Source organism: Coregonus clupeaformis, unplaced genomic scaffold (assembly GCF_020615455.1).
Source record: "Coregonus clupeaformis isolate EN_2021a unplaced genomic scaffold, ASM2061545v1 scaf4500, whole genome shotgun sequence".
NCBI classification, from domain to species: domain Eukaryota; kingdom Metazoa; phylum Chordata; class Actinopteri; order Salmoniformes; family Salmonidae; genus Coregonus; species Coregonus clupeaformis.
The window spans coordinates 1-22,625 of NW_025537954.1; the positions used below are offsets into that span (position 1 = coordinate 1).

The following is a 22,625-nucleotide window of genomic DNA, read 5'->3' on the forward strand; positions in this document are numbered from 1 at the left end:
CCCATTCTAGTCAGAGATGACAGGTGGGTTAAAGGTGTTTTACCGTAGTGTTTCTGGTCTCTTCTTCACCTTGCCTCCCTTGTGATCGATCATGGCACTCTCTATATCAGCTTGGATCAGGTTGGCCTGGAGGAGACAGACAGACAGACAGACAGACAGACAGACAGACAGGGAGAGAACACATCACTAACCCTAACCCTCTATATCAACCTGGATCAGGCTGGCCTGGAGGAGACAGACAGACAGACAGACAGACAGACAGACAGACAGACAGACAGACAGACAGACAGACAGACTGTGTGTGTACCTTGATGTTGTCACACTGGAACAGGTGCAGGTCTGGTTTGCCCTGGCCCGGCTCCTTACACACCAGAGCCAAGATGGAGTCGTAGCTGCAGGATGACATCACTGCCTGGCAGTGCATGATGGTCCCCATGGGGAAGTTCTCCAACTCATTCTGAAACAATAACCAGCAGGTCAGTTAACCAGCTTAACAACTGTCCTGAGGCCAGCCCTAACAAACAGGTCAGTTAACCAGCTTAAAAACTGTCCTGAGGCCAGCCCTAACAAACAGGTCAGTTAATGGAACCAGCTTAAAAACTGTCCTGAGGCCAGCCCTAACAAACAGGTCAGTTAACCAGCTTAAAAACTGTCCTGAGGCCAGCCCTAACAAACAGGTCAGTTAACGGAACCAGCTTAAAAAACTGTCCTGAGGCCAGACCCTAACAAACAGGTCAGTTAACGGAACCAGCTTAAAAACTGTCCTGAGGCCAGCCCTAACAAACAGGTCAGTTAACGGAACCAGCTTAAAAACTGTCCTGAGGCCAGCCCTAACAAACAGGTCAGTTAACGGAACCAGCTTAAAAACTGTCCTGAGGCCAGCCCTAACAAACAGGTCAGTTAACGGAACCAGCTTAAAAACTGTCCTGAGGCCAGCCCTAACAAACAGGTCAGTTAACGGAACCAGCTTAAAAACTGTCCTGAGGCCAGCCCAACAAACAGGTCAGTTAACGGAACCAGCTTAAAAACTGTCCTGAGGCCAGCCCTAACAAACAGGTCAGTTAACGGAACCAGCTTAAAAACTGTCCTGAGGCCAGCCCTAACAAACAGGTCAGTTAACGGAACCAGCTTAAAAACTGTCCTGAGGCCAGCCCTAACAAACAGGTCAGTTAACGGAACCAGCTTAAAAACTGTCCTGAGGCCAGCCCTAACAAACAGGTCAGTTAACGGAACCAGCTTAAAAACTGTCCTGAGGCCAGCCCTAACAAACAGGTCAGTTAATGGAACCAGCTTAAAAACAGTCCTGAGGCCAGCCCTAACAAACAGGTCAGTTAATGGAACCAGCTTAAAAACTGTCCTGAGGCCAGCCTCTGAATATTCAGATCATTAAGGAAGTTATGGAGTCACTGTGAACTTGTGGTGTAAAAAGTTCCCAGAGGAAAGTTAAATACAGGTTGTCACTTTAAACAGAACAGTGTAACTATGGGACCCGACAGCCCTTTGGTTCTCACTTAATTCTCATCTAATCAAATGTGTCAAATACTAAATCCCTGCACACAATCAAATGCTTAAAACACTGATCAAAACTTTCCTTCTTAAAGGCTCTGCATGGTCATCCACTGTCTGCATTAGTGATACTAACCTGTACCACCGCACATTGACTTGGTACCGGTACCCCCTGTATATAGCCTCGGTAATGTTATTTTATTGTGTTACTTTTGAATGTATTTTTTGCTTTAGTAATTTAGTAAATATTTTCTTAACTATATTTTCTTAAAACTGCATTGTTGGTTAAGGGCTTGTAAGTAAGCATTTCACTGTAAGGTCTACACCCTGTTGTATTCGGCGCATGTGGCAAATAACATTTGATTTGATTTGACACAGACTCTGCAATGGCTGTTCAGCATTACAGTGATACAGCCTCTGCAGTGGCTGTTCAGCATTACAGTGATACAGCCTCTGCAGTGGCTGTTCAGCATTACAGTGATACAGCCTCTGCAGTGGCTGTTCAGCATTACAGTGATACAGACTCTGCAGTGGCTGTTCAGCATTACAGTGATACAGACTCTGCAGTGGCTGTTCAGCATTACAGTGATACAGACTCTGCAGTGGCTGTTCAGCATTACAGTGATACAGCCTCTGCAGTGGCTGTTCAGCATTACAGTGATACAGCCTCTGCAGTGGCTGTTCAGCATTACAGTGATACTGACTCTGCAGTGGCTGTTCAGCATTACAGTGATACAGCCTCTGCAGTGGCTGTTCAGCATTACAGTGATACAGCCTCTGCAGTGGCTGTTCAGCATTACAGTGATACAGCCTCTGCAGTGGCTGTTCAGCATTACAGTGATACAGACTCTGCAGAGGCTGTTCAGCATTACAGTGATACAGACTCTGCAGAGGCTGTTCAGCATTACAGTGATACAGACTCTGCAGTGGCTGTTCAGCATTACAGTGATACTGACTCTGCAGTGGCTGTTCAGCATTACAGTGATACAGCCTCTGCAGTGGCTGTTCAGCATTACAGTGATACAGACTCTGCAGTGGCTGTTCAGCATTACAGTGATACAGACTCTGCAGAGGCTGTTCAGCATTACAGTGATACAGACTCTGCAGAGGCTGTTCAGCATTACAGTGATACAGACTCTGCAGTGGCTGTTCAGCATTACAGTGATACAGACTCTGCAGTGGCTGTTCAGCATTACAGTGATACAGCCTCTGCAGTGGCTGTTCAGCATTACAGTGATACAGACTCTGCAGTGGCTGTTCAGCATTACAGTGATACAGACTCTGCAGAGGCTGTTCAGCATTACAGTGATACAGACTCTGCAGTGGCTGTTCAGCATTACAGTGATACAGACTCTGCAGTGGCTGTTCAGCATTACAGTGATACAGACTCTGCAGAGGCTGTTCAGCATTACAGTGATACAGACTCTGCAGAGGCTGTTCAGCATTACAGTGATACAGACTCTGCAGTGGCTGTTCAGCATTACAGTGATACAGCCTCTGCAGAGGCTGTTCAGCATTACAGTGATACAGACTCTGCAGTGGCTGTTCAGCATTACAGTGATACAGCCTCTGCAGTGGCTGTTCAGCATTACAGTGATACAGACTCTGCAGTGGCTGTTCAGCATTACAGTGATACAGACTCTGCAGTGGCTGTTCAGCATTACAGTGATACAGACTCTGCAGTGGCTGTTCAGCATTACAGTGATACAGACTCTGCAGTGGCTGTTCAGCATTACAGTGATACAGACTCTGCAGTGGCTGTTCAGCATTACAGTGATACAGACTCTGCAGTGGCTGTTCAGCATTACAGTGATACAGCCTCTGCAGTGGCTGTTCAGCATTACAGTGATACAGACTCTGCAGAGGCTGTTCAGCATTACAGTGATACAGACTCTGCAGTGGCTGTTCAGCATTACAGTGATACAGCCTCTGCAGTGGCTGTTCAGCATTACAGTGATACAGACTCTGCAGTGGCTGTTCAGCATTACAGTGATACAGACTCTGCAGTGGCTGTTCAGCATTACAGTGATACAGACTCTGCAGTGGCTGTTCAGCATTACAGTGATACAGACTCTGCAGTGGCTGTTCAGCATTACAGTGATACAGACTCTGCAGTGGCACCACACCTTCCATACAGCACCTCAGACCACATTTTCGGATCAAGCATAAATAGGCTTTTAGAGAGCCACTAGCCACATGACGTTCAGTAATTCCATGATCTGATATCCCTGGTCTATCCACTAGGTCCCATTCTACCCCTGTCCAGTGTGCCAGAGCTGGGTCCTTGAGATGGCATGCTACTCCTGTCCAGTGTGCCAGAGCTGGTTCCTTGAGATGCCATGCTACTCCTACCCCTGTCCAGTGTGCCAGAGCTGGGTCCTTGAGATGCCATGCTACTCCTGCCCCTGTCCAGTGTGCCAGAGCTGGGTCCTTGAGATGCCATGCTACTCCTACCCCCTGTCCAGTGTGTCAGAGCTGGGTCCTTGAGATGCCATGCTACTCCTACCCCTGTCCAGTGTGCCAGAGCTGGGTCCTTGAGATGCCATGCTACTCCTACCCCTGTCCAGTGTGTCAGAGCTGGGTCCTTGAGATGCCATGCTACCCCTGTCCAGTGTGCCAGAGCTGGGTCCTTGAGATGCCATGCTACTCCTACCCCTGTCCAGTGTGCCAGAGCTGGGTCCTTGAGATGCCATGCTACTCCTACCCCTGTCCAGTGTGCCAGAGCTGGGTCCTTGAGATGCCATGCTACCCCTGTCCAGTGTGTCAGAGCTGGGTCCTTGAGATGCCATGCTACTCCTACCCCTGTCCAGTGTGTCAGAGCTGGGTCCTTGAGATGCCATGCTACTCCTACCCCTGTCCAGTGTGTCAGAGCTGGGTCCTTGAGATGCCATGCTACCCCTGCCCAGTGTGCCAGAGCTGGGTCCTTGAGATGACATGCTACCCCTGTCCAGTGTGTCAGAGCTGGGTCCTTGAGATGCCATGCTACCCCTGTCCAGTGTGTCAGAGCTGGGTCCTTGAGATGCCATGCTACTCCTACCCCTGTCCAGTGTGCCAGAGCTGGGTCCATGAGATGCCATGCTACTCCTACCCCTGTCCAGTGTGTCAGAGCTGGGTCCTTGAGATGGCATGCTACCCCTGTCCAGTGTGCCAGAGCTGGGTCCTTGAGATGCCATGCTACTCGTACCCCTGTACAGTGTGCCAGAGCTGGGTCCTTGAGATGCCATGCTACTCCTACCCTGTCCAGTGTGTCAGAGCTGGGTCCTTGAGATGCCATGCTACTCCTACCCCTGTCCAGTGTGTCAGAGCTGGGTCCTTGAGATGGCATGCTACCCCTGTCCAGTGTGCCAGAGCTGGGTCCTTGAGATGCCATGCTACCCCTGTCCAGTGTGTCAGAGCTGGGTCCTTGAGATGCCATGCTACTCCTACCCCTGTCCAGTGTGTCAGAGCTGGGTCCTTGAGATGCCATGCTACTCCTGCCCCTGTCCAGTGTGCCAGAGCTGGGTCCTTGAGATGCCATGCTACTCCTACCCCTATCCAGTGTGTCAGAGCTGGGTCCTTGAGATGCCATGCTACTCCTGCCCCTGTCCAGTGTGCCAGAGCTGGGTCCTTGAGATGCCATGCTACCCCTACCCCTGTCCAGTGTGTCAGAGCTGGGTCCTTGAGATGGCCTGCTACCCCTGTCCAGTGTGCCAGAGCTGGGTCCTTGAGATGGCATGCTACTCCTGTCCAGTGTGCCAGAGCTGGGTCCTTGAGATGCCATGCTACTCCTACCCCTGTCCAGTGTGCCAGAGCTGGGTCCTTGAGATGCCATGCTACTCCTACCCCTGTCCAGTGTGCCAGAGCTGGGTCCTTGAGATGCCATGCTACTCCTACCCCTGTCCAGTGTGTCAGAGCTGGGTCCTTGAGATGCCATGCTACTCCTACCCCTGTCCAGTGTGTCAGAGCTGGGTCCTTGAGATGCCATGCTACTCCTACCCCTGTCCAGTGTGTCAGAGCTGGGTCCTTGAGATGCCATGCTACCCCTGTCCAGTGTGCCAGAGCTGGGTCCTTGAGATGGCCTGCTACCCCTGTCCAGTGTGCCAGAGCTGGGTCCTTGAGATGCCATGCTACCCCTGTCCAGTGTGCCAGAGCTGGGTCCTTGAGATGCCATGCTACCCCTGTCCAGTGTGCCAGAGCTGGGTCCTTGAGATGCCATGCTACTCCTGCCCCTGTCCAGTGTGCCAGAGCTGGGTCCTTGAGATGCCATGCTACTCCTACCCCTGTCCAGTGTGTCAGAGCTGGGTCCTTGAGATGCCATGCTACTCCTACCCCTGTCCAGTGTGTCAGAGCTGGGTCCTTGAGATGCCATGCTACTCCTACCCCTGTCCAGTGTGCCAGAGCTGGGTCCTTGAGATGCCATGCTACCCCTGTCCAGTGTGCCAGAGCTGGGTCCTTGAGATGCCATGCTACTCCTGCTCACCCACCTTGGTCTCTGGGTCGATGAGGCTGACTGTCTTCTCCTCCACTTGTAGCAGCATGTCCTGGGTCCATACCTAATATCAACACAATATCAATACATTCTATCTGTAAAGCAGCATGTCCTGGGTCCACACCTAATATCAACACAATATCAATACATTCTATCTGTAAAGCAGCATGTCCTGGGTCCATACCTAATATCAACACAATATCAATACATTCTATCTGTAAAGCAGCATGTCCTGGGTCCATACCTAATATCAACACAATATCAATACATTCTATCTGTAAAGCAGCATGTCCTGGGTCCATACCTAATATCAACACAATATCAATACATTCTATCTGTAAAGCAGCATGTCCTGGGTCCATACCTAATATCAACACAATATCAATACATTCTATCTGTAAAGCAGCATGTCCTGGGTCCATACCTAATATCAACACAATATCAATACATTCTATCTGTAAAGCAGCATGTCCTGGGTCCATACCTAATATCAACACAATATCAATACATTCTATCTGTAAAGCAGCATGTCCTGGGTCCATACCTAATATCAACACAATATCAATACATTCTATCTGTAAAGCAGCATGTCCTGGGTCCACACCTAATATCAACACAATATCAATACATTCTATCTGTAAAGCAGCATGTCCTGGGTCCATACCTAATATCAACACAATATCAATACATTCTATCTGTAAAGCAGCATGTCCTGGGTCCATACCTAATATCAACACAATATCAATATATTCTATCTGTAAAGCAGCATGTCCTGGGTCCATACCTAATATCAACACAATATCAATACATTCTATCTGTAAAGCAGCATGTCCTGGGTCCATACCTAATATCAACACAATATCAATACATTCTATCTGTAAAGCAGCATGTCCTGGGTCCATACCTAATATCAACACAATATCAATACATTCTATCTGTAAAGCAGCATGTCCTGGGTCCATACCTAATATCAACACAATATCAATACATTCTATCTGTAAAGCAGCATGTCCTGGGTCCATACCTAATATCAACACAATATCAATACATTCTATCTGTAAAGCAGCATGTCCTGGGTCCATACCTAATATCAACACAATATCAATACATTCTATCTGTAAAGCAGCACCGTTCATGCTGCTACCACTATTACTACTACTGCTCACTACTACCAACCACACTACTACCAATACTACCACTACTACTACTACCACCATCACTACTACCACTACCACTACTACCACTACCACAAAACACACCACCACTACTACTACTACTACTACCACCACTACTACTGCTACTACTACTACACTACTAATAATAATAATAATAATAATAATAATAATAATAATGATAATAATGTGTCCTGTGCCTCACCTTTCCCTTGGCATCCAGCAGGCGGAGCTTCCTGATTCCATCCTCAATGGTGATCATGGCTTCCTTCCTGTCCAGAACAAACGTGGTCAGGTGCTGAGGGAGAGAGGAGAGGGTTTGGGACATGGAGGGGACAGGAGAGAGAGGAGAGGGTTTGGGACACAGGGGGGACAGGAGAGAGAGGAGAGGGTTTGGGACACAGAGGGGACAGGAGAGAGAGGAGAGGGTTTGGGACACAGGGGGGACAGGAGAGAGAGGAGAGGGTTTGGGACATGGAGGGGACAGGAGAGAGAAGAGGAGAGGGTTTGGGACATAGGTTAGTAATAATCTCTCCCTTACCACTAACACACTGTGTCTGTACAGTAGTAATCTTACCTCCACATGGTACTGTGAAGTGTTGGTCATGCTGTTGATGCTGTTTTTGGTGTAGTTCTTCCGTTGTTCTGGAGAACGACAGGACACAGTCAGCAGCAAAACAACCAGTATAACATCTAGACAGAACTCCAGTCATATCATAGCATGCCTGGCTAGGTTTACATGGTTTCCTGGGGACGTTGTCGGGAGTTTCACACAAACACAAACACTCCAAAGGGGACAAAGGTCAAAGTAGAATCTCTATCTGTCTCGGTACAGTAACAATGATGCAGCCAGTTGGATGACAACATCTACCTGTAGGCCAACTATTTACCTGATGCAATAGAACCAGTTGGATAACATCAATCTGATTAGTGATAAATGGTATTATCAAAGCAATAAAATAATAATAAATATTTGTATTGAACTTCAGCAACTGATTGTAAAGCTCAACAATAGAATCAGGACCAGAGTCCATCAGGGATAACTACAGTACCATTAAGTATGGTACATGTTAGGAATCATCATCAGGGATAACTACAGTACCATGAAGTATGGTACATGTTAGGAATCATCATCAGGGATAACTACAGTACCATGAAGTATGGTACATGTTAGGAATCATCATCAGGGGATAACTACAGTACCATGAAGTATGGTACATGTTAGGAATCACCATCAGGGATAACTACAGTACCATGAAGTATGGTACATGTTAGGAATCATCATCAGGGGATAACTACAGTACCATAAAGTATGGTACATGTTAGGAATCACCATCAGGGGATAACTACAGTACCATGAAGTATGGTACATGTTAGGAATCATCATCAGGGATAACTACAGTACCATGAAGTATGGTACATGTTAGGAATCATCATCAGGGATAACTACAGTACCATGAAGTATGGTACATGTTAGGAATCATCATCAGGGATAACTACAGTACCATGAAGTATGGTACATGTTAGGAATCACCATCAGGGATAACTACAGTACCATGAAGTATGGTACATGTTAGGAATCATCATCAGGGATAACTACAGTACCATGAAGTATGGTACATGTTAGGAATCATCATCAGGGATAACTACAGTACCATGAAGTATGGTACATGTTAGGAATCATCATCAGGGGATAACTACAGTACCATGAAGTATGGTACATGTTAGGAATCATCGTCAGGGATAACTACAGTACCATGAAGTATGGTACATGTTAGGAATCATCATCAGGGATAACTACAGTACCATGAAGTATGGTACATGTTAGGAATCATCATCAGGGATAACTACAGTACCATGAAGTATGGTACATGTTAGGAATCATCATCAGGGGATAACTACAGTACCATGAAGTATGGTACATGTTAGGAATCATCATCAGGGATAACTACAGTACCATGAAGTATGGTACATGTTAGGAATCACCATCAGGGATAACTACAGTACCATGAAGTATGGTACATGTTAGGAATCACCATCAGGGATAACTACAGTACCATGAAGTATGGTACATGTTAGGAATCATCATCAGGGATAACTACAGTACCATGAAGTATGGTACATGTTAGGAATCATCATCAGGGGATAACTACAGTACCATGAAGTATGGTACATGTTAGAATCATCATCAGGGATAACTACAGTACCATGAAGTATGGTACATGTTAGGAATCACCATCAGGGATAACTACAGTACCATGAAGTATGGTACATGTTAGGAATCACCATCAGGGATAACTACAGTACCATGAAGTATGGTACATGTTAGGAATCATCATCAGGGGTAACTACAGTACCATGAAGTATGGTACATGCTAGGAATCATCATCAGGGATAACTACAGTACCATGAAGTATGGTACATGTTAGGAATCATCATCATCTGTAGCTAATGTTGTTGTCAGACATGTCAGTCACCTTAAACACTGAGCTGCTGAACACAATAATTACAGATGATGTCATGCTACACACTGTACTGGGAGGAGATGGGTCTGGGAGTAGGGGTGGTGAGGCTGAGGGTGGGGGGGGGGGTGGGGGCTGGTATCAGGGTGAGGGTGTGGATGACAGTGGGCTGGTATCAGGGTGAGGGTGTGGATGACAGTGGGCTGTTATTCAGGGTGAGGGTGTGGATGACAGTGGGCAGGTATCAGGGTGAGGGTGTGGATGACAGTGGGCTGGTATCAGGGTGAGGGTGTGGATGACAGTGGGCTGGTATCATGGTGAGGGTAGGGGATGACAGTGGGCTGGTATCAGGGTGAGGGTGTGGATGACAGTGGGCTGGTATCAGGGTGAAGGTGTGGATGACAGTGGGCTGGTATCAGGGTGAGGGTGTGGATGACAGTGGGCTGGTATCAGGGTGAGGGTGTGGATGACAGTGGGCTGGTATCAGGGTGAGGGTGTGGATGACAGTGAGGCTGGTATCAGGGTGAGTGTGGATGACAGTGGGCTGGTATCAGGGGTGAAGGTGTGGATGACAGTGGGCTGAAATCAAGGTGAGGGTGTGGATGACAGTGGGCTGGTATCATAGTGAGGGTAGGGGATGACAGTGGGCTGGTATTCAGGGTGAAGGGTGTGGATGACAGTGGGCTGGTATCAGGGTGAGGTGTGGATGACAGTGGGCTGGTATCAAGGTGAGGTGTGGATGACAGTGGGCTGGTATCATGGTGAGGGTAGGGGATGACAGTGGGCTGGTATCAGCAGGGTGAGGTGGATGACAGTAGGCTGGTATCAGGGTGAGGTGTGGATGACAGTGGGCTGGTATCAGGGTGAGAGTGTGGGACGACAGTAGCTGGTATCAGGTGAGGGTGTGGATGACAGTGGGCTGGTATCAGGGTGAGGTGTGGATGACAGTAGGCTGGTATCAGGGTGAGAGTGTGGATGACAGTGGGCTGGTATCAGGGTGAGTGTGGATGACAGTGGGCTGGTATCAGGGTGAGGTGTGGATGACAGTAGAGCTGGTATCAGGGGTGATGAAAGGTGTGGATGACAGTGGGCTGGTATCAGGGTGAGGTGTGGATGACAGTGGGCTGGTATCAGGGTGAGGGTAGTGGATGACAGTGGGCTGGTATCAGGAGGGTGTGGATGACAGTGGGCTGGTATCAGGGTGAGGGTGGATGACAGTGGGCTGGTGATCGGGGTGAGGGTGGATGACAGTGGGCTGGTATCAGGGTGAGGTGTGGATGACAGTGGGCTGGTATCAGGGTGAGGGTGTGGATGACAGTGGGCTGGTATCAGGGTGAGGGTGTGGATGACAGTGGGCTGGTATCAGGGTGAGGGTGTGGATGACAGTGGGCTGGTATCAGGGGTGAGGGTGTGGATGACAGTGGGCTGGTATCAGGGTGAGGGTGTGGATGACAGTGGGCTGGTATCAGAGGGTGAGGGTGTGGATGACAGTGGGCTGGTATCAGGGTGAGGGTGGATGACAGTGGGCTGGCATCAGGGTGAGGGTGTGGATGACAGTGGCTGGTATCAGGGTGAGGGTGTGGATGACAGTGGGCTGGTATCAGGGTGAGGGTGTGGATGACAGTGGGCTGGTATCAGGGTGAGGGTGTGGATGACAGTGGGCTGGTATCAGGGGTGAGGGTGGATGACAGTGGGCTGGTATCAGGGTGAGGGTGTGGATGACAGTGGGCTGGTATCAGGGTGAGGTGTGGATGACAGTGGGCTGGTATCAGGGTGAGGTGTGGATGACAGTGGGCTGGTATCAGGGTGAGGGGGTGTGGATGACAGTGGGCTGGTATCAGGGTGAGGGTGTGGATGACAGTGGGCTGGTATCAGGGTGAGGGTGTGATGACAGTGGGCTGGTATCAGGGTGAGGGTGTGGATGACAGTGGGCTGGTATCAGGGTGAGGGTGTGGATGACAGTGGGCTGGTATCAAGGTGAGGGTGGATGACAGTGGGCTGGTATCAGGGTGAGGGTGTGGATGACAGTGGGCTGGTATCAGGGTGTGGATGACATGGGCTGGTATCAGGGTGAAGGTGGGATGACAGTGGGCTGGTATCAGGGTGAGGTGTGGATGACAGTGGGCTGGTATCAGGGTGAGGTGTGGATGACAGTGAGCTGGTATCAGGGTGAGTGTGGATGACAGTGGGCTGGTATCAGGGTGAGGGTGTGGATGACAGTGGGCTGGTATCAGGGTGAGGGTGTGGATGACAGTGGGCTGGTATCAGGGTGAGGGTGTGGATGACAGTGGGCTGGTATCAGGGTGAAGGTGTGGATGACAGTGGGCTGGTATCAGGGTGAGGGTGTGGATGACAGTGGGCTGGTATCAAGGTGTGGATGACAGTGGGCTGGTATCAGGGTGAGGGTGTGGATGACAGTGGCTGGTATCAGGGTGTGATGACAGTGGGCTGGTATCAGGGTGAGGGTGTGGATGACAGTGGGCTGGTATCAGGGTGAGGGTGGATGACAGTGGGCTGGTATCAGGGTGAGGGTGTGGATGACAGTGGGCTGGTATCAGGGTGAGGAGTGGATGACAGTGGGCTGGTATCAGGGTGAGGGTGGATGACAGTGGGCTGGTATCAGGGTGGAGTGTGGATGACAGTGGGCTGGTATCAGGGTGAGGGTGTGGATGACAGTGGGCTGGTATCAGGGTGAGGGTGTGGATGACAGTGGGCTGGTATCAGGGTGAGGGTGGATGACAGTGGGCTGGTATCAGGGTGAGGGTGTGGATGACAGTGGGCTGGTATCAGGGTGAGGGTGTGGATGACAGTGGCTGGTATCAGGGTGAGGGTGTGATGACAGTGGGCTGGTATTCAGGGTGAGGGTGTGGATGACAGTGGGCTGGTATCAGGGTGAGGGTGTGGATGACAGTGGGCTGGTATCATGGTGAGGGTGTGGATGACAGTGGGCTGGTATCAGGGTGAGGGTGTGGATGACAGTGGGCTGGTATCATGGTGAGGGTAGGGGATGACAGTGGGCTGGTATCATGGTGAGGGTAGGGGATGACAGTGGGCTGGTATCAGGGTGAGGGTGTGGATGACAGTGGGCTGGTATCAGGGTGAGGGAGTGGATGACAGTGGGCTGGTATCAGGGTGTGGATGACAGTGGGCTGGTATCAGGGTGAGGGAGTGGATGACAGTGGGCTGGTATCAGGGTGAGGGTGTGGATGACAGTGGGCTGGTATCAGGGTGAGGGTGTGGATGACAGTGGGCTGGTATCAGGGTGAGGGTGTGAGATGACAGTGGGCAGGTATCAGGGTGAGGGTGGATGACAGTGGGCTGGTATCAGGGTGAGGGTGTGGATGACAGTGGGCTAGTATCAGGGTGAGGGTGTGGATGACAGTGGGCTGGTATCAGGGTGAGGGTGTGGATGACAGTGGGGCTGGTATTCAGGGTGAGGTGTGGATGACAGTGGGCTGGTATCAGGGTGAGGGTGTGGATGACAGTGGGCTGGTATCAGGGTGAGGTTGTGGATGACAGTGGGCTGGTATCAGGGTGAGGGAGTGGATGACAGTGGGCTGGTATCAGGGTGAGGGTGTGGATGACAGTGGGCTGGTATCAGGTGAGGGTGTGGATGACAGTGGGCTGGTATCAGGGTGAGGGTGGATGACAGTGGGCTGGTATCAGGGTGAGGGTGGATGACAGTGGGCTGGTATCAGGGTGAGGGTGGATGACAGTGGGCTGGTATCAGGGTGAGGGTGTGGATGACAGTGGGCTGGTATCAGGGTGAGGGTAGTGGATGACAGTGGGCTGGCATCATGGTGAGGGTAGGGATGACAGTGGGCTGGTATCAGGGTGAGGGAGTGGATGACAGTGGGCTGGTATCAGGGTAGTGGATGACAGTGGGCTGGTATCAGGGTGAGGGAGTGGATGACAGTGGGCTGGTATCAGGGTGAGGTGTGGATGACAGTGGGCTGGTATCAGGGTGAGTGTGGATGACAGTGGGCTGGTATCAGGGTGAGGGGTGTGGATGACAGTGGGCTGGTATCAGGGTGAAGGTGTGGATGACAGTGGGCTGGTATCAGGGTGAGGGGGTGTGGATGACAGTGGGCTGGTATCAGGGGTGAGGGTGTGGATGACAGTGGGCTGGTATCAGGGTGAGGGTGTGGATGACAGTAGGGCTGGTATCAGGGTGAAGTGTGGATGACAGTGGGCTGGTATCAGGGTGAGGTGTGGTGGATGACAGTGGGTTGGTATCAGGGTGAGGGGTGGATGACAGTGGGCTGGTATCAGGGTGAGGTGTGTGGATGACAGTGGCTGGTATCAGGGCGAGGTGTGGATGACAGTGGGCTGGTATCAGGGTGAGGTGTGGATGACAGTGGGCTGGTATCAGGGTGAGGGTGTGGATGACAGTGGGCTGGTATCAGAGGTGAGGGTGTGGATGACAGTGGACTGGTATCAGGGTGAGGTGTGGATGACAGTGGGCTGGTATCAGGGTGAGTGTGGATGACAGTGGGCTGGTATCAGGGTGAGGGTGTGGATGACAGTGGGCTGGTATCAGGGTGAGGGTGTGGATGACAGTGGGCTGGTATCAGGGTGAGAGGTGTGGATGACAGTGGGCTGGTATCAGGGTGAGGGTGTGGATGACAGTGGGCTGGTATCAGGGTGAGGTGGATGACAGTGGGCTGGTATCAGGGTGAGGGGTGGATGACAGTGGGCTGGTATCAGGGTGAGGGTGGATGACAGTGGGCTGGTATCAGGGTGAGGGTGTGATGACAGTGGGCTGGTATCAGGGTGAGGGTGTGGATGACAGTGGGCTGGTATCAGGGTGAGGGGTGGATGACAGTGAGCTGGTATCAGGGTGAGGGTGTGGATGACAGTGGGCTGGTATCAGGGTGAGGGTGTGGATGACAGATGGGCTGAGTATCAGGGTGAGGGTGTGGATGACAGTGGGCTGGTATCAGGGTGAGGGTGTGGATGACAGTGGGCTGTGTATCAGGGTGAGGGTGTGGATGACAGTGGGCTGGTATCAGGGTGAGGGTGTGGATGACAGTGGGTCGTATCAGGGTGAAGGGTGTGGATGACAGTGGGCTGGTATCAGGGTGAGGGGTGGATGACAGTGGGCTGGTATCAGGGTGAGGGTGTGGATGACAGTGGGCTGGTATCAGGGTGAGGGTGTGGATGACAGTGGGCTGGTATCAGGGTGAGGTGTGGATGACAGTGGGCTGGTATCAGGGTGAGGGTGTGGATGACAGTGGAAGCTGGTATCAGGAGTGAGGGTGTGGATGACAGTGAGGCTGGTATCAGGGTGAGGGTGTGGATGACAGTGGGCTGGTATCAGGGTGAGGGTGTGGATGACAGTGGGCTGGTATCAGGGTGAGGGAGTGGATGACAGTGAGCTGGTATCAGGGTGAGGGTGTGGATGACAGTGGGCTGGTATCAGGGTGAGGGTGGATGACAGTAGGGCTGGTATCAGGGTGAGGTGTGGATGACAGTAGCTGGTATCAGGGTGAGGGTGTGGATGACAGTGGGCTGGTATCAGGGAGGTGTGGATGACAGTGGGCTGGTATCAGGGTGAAGGTGTGGATGACAGTGGGCTGGTATCAGGGTGAGGTGGATGACAGTGGGCTGGTATCAGGGTGAGTGTGGATGACAGTGGGCTGGTATCAGGGTGAGGGTGTGGATGACAGTGGGCTGGTATCAGGGTGAGGGTGTGGATGACAGTGGGCTGGTATCAGGGTGAGGGTGTGGATGACAGTGGGCTGGTATCAAGGTGTGGATGACAGTGGGCTGGTATCAGGGTGAAGGTGTGGATGACAGTGGGCTGGTATCAGGGTGAGGGTGTGGATGACAGTGGGCTGGTATCAAGGTGTGGATGACAGTGGGCTGGTATCAGGGTGAGGGTGTGGATGACAGTGGGCTGGTATCAGGGTAGGTGTGGATGACAGTAGGGCTGGTATCAGGGTGAGGGTGTGGATGACAGTGGGCTGGTATCAGGGTGAGGGTGTGGATGACAGTGGGCTGGTTATCAGGGTGAGGGTGTGGATGACAGTAGGCTGGTATCAGGGTGAGTGGATGACAGTGGGCTGGTATCAGGGTGAGTGTGGATGACTGTGGGCTGGTATCAGGGTGAGGGTGTGGATGACAGTGGGGCTGGTATCAGGGTGAGGGTGTGGATGACAGTGGGCTGGTATCAGGGTGAGGGTGTGGATGACAGTGAGCTGGTATCAGGGTGAGGGTGTGGATGACAGTGGGCTGGTATCAGGGTGAGGTGTGATGACAGTGGCTGGTATCAGGGTGAGGGTGTGGATGACAGTGGCTGGTATCAGGGTGAGGGTGTGGATGACAGTGGGCTGGTATCAGGGTGAGGGTGTGGATGACAGTGGGCTGGTATCAGGGTGAGGGAGTGGATGACAGTGGGCTGGTATCAGGGTGAGGGTGTGGATGACAGTGGGCTGGTATCAGGGTGAGGTGTGGATGACAGTGGGCTGGTATCAGGGTGAGGGTGTGGATGACAGTGGGCTGGTATCAGGGTGAGGGTGTGGATGACAGTGGGCTGGTATCAGGGTGAGGGTGTGGATGACAGTGGGCTGGTATCATGGGTGAGGGTGTGGATGACAGTGGGCTGGTATCATGGTGAGGTAGTGGATGACAGTGGGCTGGTATCAGGGTGAGGGTGTGGATGACAGTGGGCTGGTATCAGGGTGAGGGTAGTGGATGACAGTAGGCTGGTATCAGGTGAGTGGATGACAGTGAAGCTGAGTATCAGGGTGAGGGAGTGGATGACAGTAGGCTGGTATCAAGGTGAGGTGTGATGACAGTGGGCTGGTATCAGGGTGAGGGTGTGGATGACAGTGGGCTGGTATCAGGGTGAGGGTGTGGGTGTGGATGACAGTGGGCTGGTATCAGGGTGAAGGTGTGGATGACAGTGGGCTGGTATCAGGGTGAGGGTGTGGATGACAGTGGGCTGGTATCAGGGTGAGGGTGTGGATGACAGTGGGCTGGTATCAGGGTGAGGGTGTGGATGACAGTGGGCTGGTATCAGGGTGAAGGTGTGGATGACAGTAGGCTGGTATCAGGGTGAGTGTGGGTGGATGACAGTAGGCTGGTATCAGGGTGAGGTGTGGATGACAGTGGGACTGGTATCAGGTGAGGTGTGGATGACAGTGGGCTGGTATCAGGGTGAGTGTGTGGATGACAGTGGCTGGTATCAGGGTGAGGGTGTGGATGACAGTGGGCTGGTATCAGGGGTGAGGTGTGGATGACAGTGGGCTGGTATGAGGGTGAGGGTGTGGATGACAGTGGGCTGGTATCAGGGTGAGGGTGTGGATGACAGTGGGCTGGTATCAGGGTGAGGGAGTGGATGACAGTGGGCTGGTATCAGGGTGAGGGTGTGGATGACAGTGGGCTGGTATCAGGGTGAGGGAGTGGATGACAGTGGGCTGGTATCAGGGTGAGGTGTGGATGACAGTGGGCTGGTATCAGGGTGAGGGTGTGGATGACAGTGGCTGGTATCAGGGTGAGGTGTGGATGACAGTAGGCTGGTATCAGGGTGAGGGTGGATGACAGTGGCTGGTATCAGGGTGAGGATGACAGTGGGCTGGTATCAGGGTGAGGGAGTGGATGACAGTGGGCTGGTATCAGGGTGAGGGTGTGGATGACAGTGGGCTGGTATCAGGGTGAGGGTGTGGATGACAGTGGGCTGGTATCAGGGTGAGGATGACAGTGGGCTGGTATCAGGGTGAGGGTAGGGGATGACAGTGGGCTGGTATCAGGGTGAGGGAGTGGATGACAGTGGGCTGGTATCAGGGTGAGGGTGTGGATGACAGTGGGCTGGTATCATGGTGAGGGTAGGGGATGACAGTGGGCTGGTATCAGGGTGAGGGTGTGGATGACAGTGGGCTGGTATCAGGGTGAGGGTGTGGATGACAGTGGGCTGGTATCAGGGTGAGGGAGTGGATGACAGTGGGCTGGTATCAGGGTGAGGGTGTGGATGACAGTGGGCTGGTATCAGGGTGAGGGTGTGGATGACAGTGGGCTGGTATCATGGTGAGGGAGTGGATGACAGTGGGCTGGTATCAGGGTGAGGGTGTGGATGACAGTGGGCTGGTATCAGGGTGAGGGTAGGGGATGACAGTGGGCTGGTATCAGGGTGAGGGTGTGGATGACAGTGGGCTGGTATCAGGGTGAGGGTGTGGATGACAGTGGGCTGGTATTCAGGGTGAGGGTGTGGATGACAGTGGGCTGGTATCAGGGTGAGGGAGTGGATGACAGTGGGCTGGTATCAAGGTGAGGGTTGAATAAGATGGGGGGATCTCAAGGATAAGTGGAGTTACATAAGGAGACAACATGCTGATTCAACAAAACTTACTGAATCCTTGAGTAAGGAATTTGTGATTCCATTTGTCCGACGGGAGTTTAAAGTAACCTAGGGTTACACAATGCAAAGTGCTGTGTTACTGACAATCAGGATATGTGTCTGTCACCCAATCAGGATATGTGTATGTCACCCAATCAGGATATGTGTATGTCACCCAATCAGGATATGTGTATGTCACCCAATCAGGATATGTGTATGTCACCCAATCAGGATATGTGTATGTCACCCAATCAGGATATGTGTATGTCACCCAATCAGGATATGTGTATGTACTGTATATTGGATTCATGTGCTTTATGTGGTTATGAGCATGTCACATGACATAGAGAGATTTTAATGCATATGAAGATATAGCTAAGGACTACAGACTACTAGTAGTAGGGGTTATTGGGGAGTGGAGCTAAGGACTACAGACTACTAGTAGTAGGGGTTATTGGGGAGTGGAGCTAAGGACTACAGACTACTAGTAGTAGGGGTTATTGGGGAGTGGAGCTAAGGACTACAGACTACTAGTAGTGGGAGGGAGTAAGGAATATAGTGTAGTGGGGAGTGGAGCTAAGGACTACAGACTACTAGTAGTAGGGGTTATTGGGGAGTGGAGCTAAGGACTACAGACTACTGGTAGTAGGGGTATTGGGGAGTGGAGCTAAGGACTACAGACTACTAGTAGTAGGGGTTATTGGGAGTGGAGCTAAGGACTACAGACTACTAGTAGTAGGGTTATTGGGGAGTGGAGCTAAGGACTACAGACTACTAGTAGTAGGGGTTATTGGGGAGTGGAGCTAAGGACTACAGACTACTAGTAGTAGGGGTTATTGGGGAGTGGAGCTAAGGACTACAGACTACTAGTAGTAGGGGTTATTGGGGAGTGGAGCTAAGGACTACAGACTACTAGTAGTAGGGGTTATTGGGGAGTGGAGCTAAGGACTACAGACTACTAGTAGTAGGGGTTATTGGGGAGTGGAGCTAAGGATCACAGACTACTAGTAGTAGGGGTTATTGGGGAGTGGAGCTAAGGACTACAGACTACTAGTAGTAGGGTTATTGCGGGAGTGGAGCTAAGGGACTACAGACTACTAGTAGTAGGGTTATTGGGGAGTGGAGCTAAGGACTACAGACTACTAGTAGTAGGGGTTATTGGGGAGTGGAGCTAAGGACTACAGACTACTAGTAGTAGGTTGGTTACTGGGGAGTGGAGCTAAGGACTACAGACTACTAGTAGTAGGGGTTATTGGGGAGTGGAGCTAAGGACTACAGACTACTAGTAGTAGGGGGTTATTGGGGAGTGGAGCTAAGGACTACAGACTACTAGTAGTAGGGGGTTATTGGGGAGTGGAGCTAAGGACTACAGACTACTAGTAGTAGGGGTTATTGGGGAGTGGAGCTAAGGACTACAGACTACTAGTAGTAGGGGTTATTGGGGAGTGGAGCTAAGGACTACAGACTACTAGTAGTAGGGGTTATTGGGGAGTGGAGCTAAGGACTACAGACTACTAGTAGTAGGGGGTTATTGGGGGAGTGGAGCTAAGGACTACAGACTACTAGTAGTAGGGGGTTATTAGGAGTGGAGCTAAGGACTACAGACTACTAGTAGTAGGGGTTATTGGGGAGTGGAGCTAAGGACTACAGACTACTAGTAGTAGGGGGTTATTGGGGAGTGGAGCTAAGGACTACAGACTACTAGTAGTAGGGGTTATTGGGGAGTGGAGCTAAGGACTACAGACTACTAGTAGTAGGGGTTATTGGGGAGTGGAGCTAAGGACTACAGACTACTAGTAGTAGGGGTTATTAGGAGTGGCGCTAAGGACTACAGACTACTAGTAGTAGGGGTTATTGGGGAGTGGAGCTAAGGACTACAGACTACTAGTAGTAGGGGTTATTGGGGAGTGGAGCTAAGGACTACAGACTACTAGTAGTAGGGGTTATTGGGGAGTGGAGCTAAGGGGACTACAGACTACTAGTGTAGGGGGTTATTGGGGAGTGGGCTAAGGACTACAGACTACTAGTAGTAGGGGGTTATTGAGTGGAGCTAAGGACCACAGACTACTAGTAGTAGGGTTATTGGGGAGTGGAGCTAAGGACTACGACTACCAGTAGTAGGGGTTATTGGGGAGTGGAGCTAAGGACTACAGACTACTAGTAGTAGGGGTTATTGGGGAGTGGAGCTAAGGACTACAGACTACTAGTAGTAGGGGTTTTGTGGAGTGGAGCTAAGGACTACAGACTACTAGTAGTAGGGGTTATTGGGGGAGTGGAGCTAAGGACTACAGACTACTAGTAGTAGGGGTTATTGGGGAGTGGAGCTAAGGACTACAGACTACTAGTAGTAGGGGTTATTGGGGAGTGGAGCTAAGGACTACAGACTACTAGTAGTAGGGGTTATTGGGGGAGTGGAGCTAAGGACTACAGACTACTAGTAGTAGGGGTTATTGGGGAGTGGAGCTAAGGACCACAGACTACCAGTAGTAGGGGTTATTGGGGAGTGGAGCTAAGGACTACAGACTACTAGTAGCTAGGGGTTATTGGGGAGTGGAGCTAAGGGACTACAGACTACTAGTAGTAGGGGTTATTGGGGGAGTGGAGCTAAGGACTACAGACTACTAGTAGTAGGGGTTATTGGGGGAGTGGAGCTAAGGACTACAGACTACTAGTAGTAGGGGTTATTGGGGAGTGGAGCTAAGGACTACAGACTACTAGTAGTAGGGGTTATTGGGGAGTGGAGCTAAGGACTACAGACTACTAGTAGTAGGAGTTATTGGGGAGTGGAGCTAAGGACTACAGACTACTAGTAGTAGGGGTTATTGAGAGTGGAGCTAAGGACTACAGACTACTAGTAGTAGGGGTTATTGGGGAGTGGAGCTAAGGACTACAGACTACTAGTAGTATGGGGTTATTGGGGAGTGGAGCTAAGGACTACAGACTACTAGTAGTAGGGGTTATTGGGGAGTGGAGCTAAGGACTACAGACTACTAGTAGTAGGGTTATTGGGGAGTGGAGCTAAGGACTACAGACTACTAGTAGTAGGGGTTATTGGGGAGTGGAGCTAAGGACTACAGACTACTAGTAGTAGGGGTTATTGGGGAGTGGAGCTAAGGACTACAGACTACTAGTAGTAGGGGGGTTATTGGGGAGTGGAGCTAAGGACTACAGACTACTAGTAGTAGGGGTTATTGGGGGAGTGGAGCTAAGGACTACAGACTACTAGTAGTAGGGGTTATTGGGGAGTGGAGCTAAGGACTACAGACTACTAGTAGTAGGGTTGCTGAGAGTGGAGCTAAGGACTACAGACTACTAGCAGTAGGGTTATTGGGGAGTGGAGCTAAGGACTACAGACTACTAGTAGTAGGGGTTATTGGGGAGTGGAGCTAAGGACTACAGACTACTAGTAGTAGGGTTATTGGGGAGTGGAGCTAAGGACTACAGACTACTAGTAGTAGGGGTTATTGGGGAGTGGAGCTAAGGACTACAGACTACTAGTAGTAGGGGTTATTGGGGAGTGGAGCTAAGGACTACAGACTACTAGTAGTAAAGGGGTTATTGGGGAGTGGAGCTAAGGACTACAGACTACTAGTAGTAGGGGTTATTGGGGAGTGGAGCTAAGGACTACAGACTACTAGTAGTAGGGGTTATTGGGGAGTGGAGCTAAGGACTACAGACTACTAGTAGAGGTTGTTGGGGAGTGGAGCTAATGGGACACACAGACTACTAGTAGTAGGGGTTATTGGGGAGTGGAGCTAAGGACTACAGACTACTAGTAGTAGGGGTTATTGGGGAGTGGAGCTAAGGACTAACAGACTACTAGTAGTAGGGGTTATTGAGGAGTGGAGCTAAGGACTACAGACTACTAGTAGTAGGGGTTATTGGGGAGTGGAGCTAAGGACTACAGACTACTAGTAAGTAGGGGTTATTGGGGAGTGGAGCCAAGGACTACAGACTACTAGTAGTAGGGGTTATTAGGGGAGTGGAGCTAAGGACTACAGACTACTAGCAGTAGGGGTTATTGGGGAGTGGAGCTAAGGACTACAGACTACTAGTAGTAGGGGTTATTGGGGAGTGGAGCTAAGGACTACAGACTACTAGTAGTAGGGGGTTATTGGGGAGTGGAGCTAAGGACTACAGACTACTAGTAGTAGGTGTTATTGGGGAGTGGAGCTAAGGACTACAGACTACTAGTAGTAGGTGTTATTGGGGAGTGGAGCTAAGGACTACAGACTACTAGTAGTAGGGGTTATTGGGGAGTGGAGCTAAGGACTACAGACTACTAGTAGTAGGGGTTATTGGGGAGTGGAGCTAAGGACTACAGACTACTAGTAGTAGGTGTTATTGGGGAGTGGAGCTAAGGACTACAGACTACTAGTAGTAGGGGTTATTGGGGGAGTGGAGCTAAGGACTACAGACTACTAGTAGTAGGGTTATTGGGGAGTGGAGCTAAGGACTACAGACTACTAGTAGTAGGGAGTTATTGGGGAGTGGAGCTAAGGACTACAGACTACTAGTAGTAGGGTTATTGGGGAGTGGAGCTAAGGACTACAGACTACTAGTAGTAGGGGTTATTGGGGAGTGGAGCTAAGGACTACAGACTACTAGTAGTAGGGGTTGATTGGGGAGTGGAGCTAAGGACTACTGGCAGACTACTAGTAGTAGGGGTTATTGGGGAG

The 22,625-nt window shown here is 50.9% G+C and overlaps 1 protein-coding gene across 1 annotated transcript; it reads right to left on the reverse strand.

The window, feature by feature from the left end:
- Nucleotides 1-43: 43 nt before the first annotated feature.
- On the reverse strand, nt 44-18,227 carry LOC123490714 (epidermal growth factor receptor kinase substrate 8-like; the record flags this gene model as incomplete). The annotated part of the gene is made up of 6 exons (XM_045220599.1): nt 17,959-18,227; nt 7,724-7,791; nt 7,352-7,444; nt 5,970-6,038; nt 308-457; nt 44-126 (listed from the first exon to the last, which is right to left on the reverse strand). Coding segments are annotated over exons 2-6 (425 nt in total), but the record flags the coding sequence as incomplete, so codon positions are not given.
- Between the last annotated feature and the right edge of the window lie 4,398 nt (nt 18,228-22,625).